This window comes from Condylura cristata, unplaced genomic scaffold (genome assembly GCF_000260355.1).
Source record: "Condylura cristata isolate star-nosed mole 26May11 unplaced genomic scaffold, ConCri1.0 scaffold00030, whole genome shotgun sequence".
Lineage (NCBI taxonomy): Eukaryota > Metazoa > Chordata > Mammalia > Eulipotyphla > Talpidae > Condylura > Condylura cristata.
The window spans coordinates 23,030,724-23,039,300 of NW_004567131.1; the positions used below are offsets into that span (position 1 = coordinate 23,030,724).

Below are 8,577 nucleotides of genomic sequence, written 5' to 3' on the forward strand. Positions count from 1 at the left end.
TTTTTTTTTTTTTAAAGATTTGTTTATTTATACATACAGAACTAGGGTACAGGCCAGAGGTGCAGGGGTGATGACAGGATTCATCAGGGATAGGTGGGGAGCAGAACAGGCAGACTAAGTAAGTACACTGTTGAGGGGAGCAGTGGGCTGGACAGGAGAGGTCTGCCAGGCCTTGTGGGTCACCTCCTTGGCCAAGGCTTGAAGTCCTACAGCAGTGGCTGTGGAGAGCTTTAGAGTGTTGAGACTTAACCCCTTGTGCCACCAGGAAGGCCCCTAATGTTACGTTTTTAAAACTATTCTGTTATTTAAATATGCCTATGATATATACACAGGTCACTTGTTAGGGCATTCACATTGTAGTGTTAGAGATAGGCATTTTACTTATTTATAAAAAATTTGTTAAGATATAATTAATGTACCATAAAATTACCCAATTAAAGTATACAAATCAGTTTTTTTTTTTAAAGATTGATTTATTTATGCATACAGAACTAGGGTACAGGCCAGAGGTCTAGGGGTGGTGAGAGGATTCACCAGAGACAGAGTGGGGAGCAGAATAGGTAGATTAATGAAGTATACTGCTGAGGGGAGCAGCCAGCTATACAGGAGAGGTCTGCTGTGCCATGTGGATCACCTCCGGGGCAGGGGATTGAACTTGTGCTGAAACAGCTGTGGCTAGCTTCCTCGTGCTGTGCTTTAACCTGTTGTGCCACCAGGGAGTACCCTTGTGTGTGTGTTTGTGTGTTTTAAGTAGATTCCCTGAGTTCTGCATTTTTCTTTTTTAAAAGATTTATATATGCAGAACTGGGTACAGACCAGAGGTGTGGGGTGTGAAAGGATTCACCAGAGACAGAGTGGGTAGCAGAATAGTTAGATGTACTGAAATACACTACTGAGGGGAGCAACTGGTGAGACCAGGAGAGGTCTGCCACTCCACGTTGTCACCTCCCTAGCTGGGGATTGAATTTGCGCTGCAGAGAGCTCCAAGCCATTGCGCCACCAGAGAGGAATTCTGCATTTATTACTTTTGGGACATTTTTATCCCGCTAACAAGAAACCTTGAACCCTTTAGCAGATACTCTTCTTTCGACTTCCCAATGTCTTAGGCAAATACTAATCTATTTTTTTTTGTCTCTATAGATTTTCTTGTTCGGGAAATTTTGATTTTGTTTTTAAAGATTTACTTTATGCGTACAAGAGCTGGCGTACAGGCCAGAGGTGTGGGGGGTGAGAGGATTCACTAGAGACAGTGGGGAACAGAACAGGCAATTGAGGGAGAGCAGCATGGGGATCAGGACAGGTCTGCTGTGCCATGTGGGTCATTCCCTTGGCGGGAGATGGAACTTGTGCTGAGCGGCTGTGATTGCTTCGTAGTGCTGTGTTTATCTGGTTGCGCCACCAGGAAGGGCCCTCTGGATATTTACATGAAAGCATATCACTTTACATTTCATTTTTTTTTCCCTCTGAAATATCTGTTGCTCATTTTGAAAGGTAATTTGGAAATATTTTCATGAGACTTAGCTAAAGTGCCTGCATTTTAAATTGTAAGACACAGGTATGAATTAATGAATTTCTGTTATTTTATATAAGAAAACAATCTAGTTATGCTAAATTTTACTTTATATTCTTATAAAAGAATAATTAAAACTTGGCATATATTTTAAAATGAAGGATTGCTTTTCACTTTTTTTTTATCAAAGTGTCACACTTTTTAACTGCATAGGTAATATCTGAGATAAAATGTTTTCTCTGTAAAGCAGATAGTGTATATGAGTAGTTGGAGTTATTAACTACATAGGGCTTTGAAAGAATATTTGACTTTCTATAATTTAAACCTTAACATATATTAAAACACTTTATTTCTCAACAGCTTGCTATGGCATTGTTCAAGTACCCACTGGACCATGGTTTTGTAGGAAATGTGAATCTCAAGAGAGAGCAGCCAGAGTGGTAAGATTATTTGCCAAAAACTTTAAAATACTTCAGTGAGTAGTTTAGGAACTATACACTCATCTTTCAATTTGAAGGATTGTCAGTCTTTTTTTCCAGATTCTGAATTTGGGCAACTAATTCAGTTTTAAACAGATTTTTTAAATCTGAAAAATGGATTGAATCAAGTAAGTGTGTGTGGATGGATAGTATGAACAGATAAAGTAAAAGGTTGTATTTAGGCTTTAATATCAATTGTTGCGGTTTGAAGGTAAATTGGTTAATCATAGAATTATTAGGCATAAGGGAGTTGTACTGATAATTCTGCTAGGGTTTTTTTTTAATGAAATAAAAAAGCACAAGAATTTAATGACTTATTCTTTTTACTACACTGCACATGTATAGTTTAACTTTGAGTGGTCTGTGTTTTCAGACATTTCTTCCCTTTCACAAAGCAAGATAGAGCTGTTTTTACTTGGCTGACTTAACTTCCTTTCTGAACATTTTGAAACCTATGTAAGAATGAGAGACATATTCATTGTTTGTGGCCAAAAACATTTTTCCAGTTGAATATCAAGGAGAAGTAGATATAATCTCTACTAGTTATACAAAAGTATTACTATTTGTAGTGTGAAAGTTCCTTCCATTTGGCATTGACTAAGGAATTTGGCAGGAGGTAAAACACATTTCAGTTTACCTATTTATAGCTATAACAAACCCCAGAAACTTTTATCTCTGCTTGGGCAGTTTTTTTTTTATCAGCAGAAACAGTGACTGAATAGCCTGTGAAACTAAGAGCAGTATTCTATTCGTGTGTGAGGATAAATAGCAGAATTGTAGCTATTGCTGTCTTGTTAGAATAATGGGAAATAGACATTGGAGAAATAAAATTAATAGCAAACTTTAGGACTTGAGTAAAATTAACAAAACTTTAGGACTTGATGAAGTATGTCATAGATCTACTCTATTTTTTCCCTCTTTTTAATGTGCTATGGTTTGGGGTTGATGGGTCATCAGGAAAAGGAAGTTATGCTTTATTTTACTGGTAAATACTGGCATTGAGGTGAGGCTGTTTCAGAGAGTATTAACCAATACTATTAGAAGTAGGAGGCGTGTATCAAAAAGGAAGGATAAAGAGATTGTGAATGGTATGTTGTAGAATGCCAGAAATATTTGCCTCAAATGCTACTTCCTGCCTGTTTTTTCCTTTGTCCTCTGAGGCTGCGGTCAGGTTACCAAGGTGAATAAGCTACCTACATTAATAGTTATATGGGAGAAATAAAATTTCCAATAAAATAAAATATATTTTATTTCAACTTTATTGGATGGACTATAGGTACTGTTAAAACAGGTTTTTTTTTTTTAAAAAAGATTTTATTTATTTATGCATATAAGAGTTGGGGTATAGGCCAGCGGTGTGGGAATGAGAGGGTTTATCAGAAACAGTGGGAACAGAATGGGCTGATCTACTGATGGGAGCAAGTGGGTACAACATCAGAGGTCTGCTGTACCATGTGGGTCAGCTTCCTGGGTGGGGATGGTGCTCCTGTTGCCATGGCTGCCTATAGCTTCATAGTGCTGAGACTTAACTCCTTGTTCCACTGGGATACCCCTCCATTAAAGATTTTAAAAAAGGGGCACAATCTCTTCTAAACTCCTGTAGTATACAGTTCTATTTAATTATTTTTTTTTTTAAAAGGGAAGAAAGGGAAGAATAGTGTTTTTTTTTTTTTTAGATTTATTTATTTGTACATACAGAACTGGGGTACAGGCCAGAGGCTCAGGGGCGGTGAGAGGATTCACCAGAGACAGTGGGGAGCAGAACAGGCAGATCGATGAAGTACACTGCTGAAGGGAGCAGCGGGCGGGTCAGGAGAGGTCTGCCACGCCATGTGGTCACCTCCGGGGCAGGCGGGAATCGAACTCATGCGGAAGTGGCTTTAGCTTCTCAGTGCAGTGCTTTAACCCGCTGCGCCACCAGGGAGGGCCCTATTTAATTATTTTTTAAAAGACTTATTTGTGCATACAAGAACTGGGGTACAGACTAGAGGTGCCTACAGACTAGAGGTGCGTACAGACTAGATTTGCGGATTGGGTAGGGATGGGGGTGGTGAGTGGACTCACCAGAGATAGAGTGGGGAACAGATGGGTAGATTGACTGAAATATACACTGCTGAGGGAGCAGTAGGCTGGTCAGGAGAGGTCTGCTGTGCTCTGGGGGGGTTCCGCTCTCTCTTTACCCAGGGATAGAACTCATGCAGCAGTGGCTGTGGATAGCTTCATGGTGCTGACATTATGTGCCAACAGAAAAGAATAGTATATAGTTTTTTTTTAATGTATTTAATTATGCATATAAGAACTAACTGGGGTACAGGCCAGAGGTACAGGGGCGAGAAGAGAGGACACACCAGAGACAGTGGGGAGCAGGACAGGCAGATCTACTGAAATACACTACTGAGGGAACAGCAGGTGAGACAGGCGAGGTCTGTCACACAGTGTGGGTCACCTCCCTGGCCGGGGATTGAACTTGTTCTTCAGTGGTTGTAGTTAGTTTCCTAGTGCTTCATTTTAACCCCTGGTGCAACCAGGGAGGGTCCCAGGATACAGTTTTAAAAGGGGCAAGTTCTTTGTAAGAAATAAAAACTTGTTACAAATCAAAAAAAGCAAGGTTTCCCTGGTGTCACAGAGGTAAAAGACAGCCCTGTCAAGCTATTGCCAGCGCTAGTTTGAGTCCTGGCTGTCCTCTCCAGACTCATCTGCTGCCCCCCTCAGCAGTGTATTTTAGTACAGCTGCCTGTTTTCTTCCCCACTCTCTCTTTGGTGAATCCTCTCAGTGTGCCCAGACCCCCAGGTCTTCTGCATAATTAAATAAATCTTTAAAAAGAAAAAAAGCAAATAAAAGGATTTTATTTTAAAGTTATGGGGCTAAGAACCCTAACATGGAAATATATCTACACTTAGAGAATTAATCTTATTTCTGCTTTTCTTACTTCATTCTTTTCCTTTTTGAAGCCTTTCTCTACTACTTTAACAAGTAATAAATTTTTGATTGTTTACATTTGTCAGATTCTGAATGTTCTGTACCACTTACCTCTTTTAGTCATCAAATCCCATTTTAAGAATATTTAAGGATAAGGACACATAATTATAATACATATAACTTCCAGTTGAAGTATGGCTATGATTAAACTCTTACCTACCATATTACATTCTATCTCTAGAGAAAGGATGAGAGTACTTTAACTCGTGTTTTCTATTTCCTGTCATAAGACACTAAATTTCTATCTAAATTTCATGTTCCTTAGGGGGGAAAAATGAAAACTTTGGCTTGATTTGGATGAGGTACCTACCTCTGTACCAGTTAACCAAGGGTAACAGTAAGGTTGAGTTACTGAGACACACTGAGGGATACATGTAGCTCATTTGTCAGGGAAAGGGGGCTTGTGAACTGTGGAGGTACTTTGACAGATGTTGAAGAGAATAATCCAGAACAACAGTGTTTTCAGACAAATAATTGGGTTGGAGTGGATTAGTAAGGGAAGGTTGGAAATTGAAAAGGCTTAGAATGCTGTTACTATAACTGTAGCAGCTGTATCTAGAAAGATAAGGAAGGAGCATATTATTAATTTATTTTTGAAGATTTACTTACTTATGCAAACAAGAACTGGGGTATATAGGTCAGAGGTGTGGGGGGTGGGGTAAGAAGGTCACCAGACACAGACAGAGTAGGGGATAGAACAAGCATATTGTTGAAAATACTCTGTGGAGGGGGCAGTGGCGGGACAGGAGAGGTCTGCCTGGGGTCAAACTTGTGCTGCAGTGGCTGCCATAATTTCATAGTGCTGTGCTGGTAACCCCTGTACCACTAGGCAGGCCAGGAAACAGCAGTTTAAAGGATAAAATGACCGAAGTGGATGTTGAATAAAGGAAAGGGAATAGCCATAGATGATTCTGTGATGTTGATCTCTATGGAATGGTGATACCATTCATAGTTACAGAGGAAGGAGGATAAATTTGAAGTGTAAGCAAAGTTTTGTTGTTGCCATGCTAGTTTTGACATTGCTAGGATGGAAGTTGAAGATTTAAAGTGCTGGAGTCTAGTTAAGGGTTGGAATTGCATATTCAGAAGACTGGGAATGGAAGGCATATTTTGTTGGAGAAAAGAAAGGATGAAACTATGAGGATTATCCACAGTTGGAAGAGTAGGGAGAACAAGTTACTAAAGATGGATAATGAGCTGTTAAGAAAGCATTTGGTTTTTCAAGAAAAAAAAGTTCATAGTGACATTGCTACTGAGAATGCTAAGGAAACTTCTTGAGATAGCAGTTGTAGTTCCCTGGCTTGTGAAGAACTTTTTTATTTTAGTTTTTAAAATTAAAACAAAGATTTATTTATGCATATAAGACTAGGTTGCAGACTGAGGTGTGGGGTTTGAGGGTGAGAGGATTCACTAGAGTCAGAGTGGGGAGCAAAACAGATGGATTGACTGAAATACACTGCTGAGGGGAGCAGCGAGTGAGACAAGAAAGGTCTGCTGTGCCTTGTTGGTTACCTCCCAACCTGGGGATTGAACTTGCGCTGCAGTGGCTGCAGAGAGCTTCATAGTGCTGTGCCTTAAACCCTTCGTGCTGCCAGGGAGGTTGAGGTTGAGGTTGAGTTCTTTTTTCTTTTTTAAAGATTTATTTTATACAAGCCAGAGGTTCAGGGGTGGTGAGAAGATTCATCAGAGGCAGAGTGGGGAACAAAACAGGTAGATTGACAAAGTACACTGCTGAGGGGAGCAGTGGGCGAGACAGGAGAGGTTTGCTCTCTCATGTGGGTCAGCTACCTGGCTGGAAACTCAGATAGTAGCTTCACAGTGTTGTGCTTAAACCCTTGGGCCAACAGGGAGGTCCGGGATATTTTTTTTTTTTTAAAGATTTATTTATTTATTTGCGCATACAGAACTGGGGTACAGGCCAGAGGCTCAGGGGCGGTGAGAGGCTTCACCAGAGACAGAGTGGGGAGCAGAACAGGCAGAATGACAAAGTACACTGCTGAGGGAAGCAGCGGGCGGGTCAGGAGAGGTCTGGCTCGCCATGTGGTCTCCTCCGGGGCAGGCGGCAGGCAGGAATCAAACTCATGCGGAAGTGGCTTCAGACTCTCACTGCTGTGCTTTAACCCGCTGCCCCACCAGGGAGGGCCGCGGGATATTTTTTTTTTATCTACTATGTATTCTTAATTGCCACAGACCAAAGAGGGTAGAAATTTTATCCAATTTTAGTGAGCATCATCAGATGATATTTCAGATTTTATTTATCCCTTTGTTGAGGTAACACTTGCTTACAACATTTCATGTGATTTAAGAGAGCTGATTCTCTTAATTTTAAATATCCTATGTAGAAAACATGCTGAGACTAGATTGTGTAAAAAGTAAAATAGTCAGAAGTTCATTTAGAATTTGCATTATTGAGCCTTCCCTAGTGGCCTAACCTGCAACAGATTAAAGCACAGCACTGTGAAGCTTTCCCCAGCCACTGCAGTATGAGTTTGATACCCAGACAGAGAGCTGACCCACATGGCACTGTAGATCTTTCCTATCTTGCCTGCTTCTCCCCTCATCAGTATATTTCAGTCCGTTGCCTATTCTGCTCCCCACTCTGTCTCTGGTGAATTCTCCCTGTACCTCTGGCCTGTACCACAGTTCTTGTAAGATTAAATGGAGAAAATCTAAAAAAAAAGTTTGTATTATTAAACTATTACTATTCTAGTTCTACATGAATGATTACTTCTTTCCCAAGGAGGTGAGTGGTAACTTTTTCTGTTTCTCTGTCTCTTTTCTTTTTTAATTCGCTCACTCTCTCTCTATACACTTCTTCATCTTGAAGCCCTGCTTTTATGGTCTGTATTCATACTGAAAATTGAGATCAAAAGAGTTTTTTACCCTTTTGCTCCATGAGTGTTCTTTTTTTGAGCTCGCCTTAATGCTAATATTCTGCCTCTTTATTGCAGTTCTTTCTGACTTTTTGTGTTGTTAGGCAGAAACTATTAGATGAAATGAAAATTAAGATTTTAGTGATTAGGGCCCTCCCTGGTGGCGCAGTGGGTTAAAACACAGCACTATGAATCTATCTGCAGCCACTGCAGCACAAGTTCGATCCCTGGCCAGGAAGGTGACCTAGTGGGCATGGCAGACATATCCTGACCTGCCTGCTGCTCCTCTCAGCAGTGTATATCTTTCATATGCCTTTTCTACTGCTCACTATCTCTGGTAAAGCCTCTCATCCCCCTGCACCTCAAGTCTGTACCCCAGTTCTGTATGCAAAAAAATTAAACCTTTAAAAAAATTTCAGTGATTAGGGGCCTGCTTGGTGGCACAAAGGGTTAAGTATCAGCACTATGACCCAATCTGCAGCTGCTGCAGCATGGTTTGATTCCCAGCCAGGGAGCTAACCCACATGCCACAGAACACTCTTGGCCTGCTTGCCACCCTCAGCACTGTATTTCAGTAGATCAGCCTGCTCAGCCCTCCACTCTGTCTCTGGTGAATCTTCTCAGCCCCACACCTCTGTCTTATACCCCAGCTCTTTTATGTATAAATAAATCTTTTTAAAATTTATTTTATTTATTATTTTTATTATTTTTTAAAGATTTATTTATTTATTCATA

At 40.5% G+C, this 8,577-nt stretch overlaps 1 protein-coding gene across 4 annotated transcripts in view; it reads left to right on the forward strand.

Annotated features, from left to right (window-relative positions):
• The window catches only part of MLLT10 (myeloid/lymphoid or mixed-lineage leukemia (trithorax homolog, Drosophila); translocated to, 10), a 200,153-nt gene that overhangs the window by 2,286 nt on the left and 189,290 nt on the right, over positions 1-8,577 (forward strand). For 3 of the 4 annotated variants that reach the window (XM_004691296.2, XM_012731339.1, XM_012731340.1), the window contains exon 3: positions 1,871-1,950. The exons of the other annotated variant lie outside the window; for it this stretch is intronic. In XM_004691296.2, coding sequence (XP_004691353.1) covers positions 1,871-1,950 — 80 coding nt within the window. The remainder of the gene's footprint in view (positions 1-1,870; positions 1,951-8,577) is intronic. 4 annotated transcript variants of the gene reach the window in all.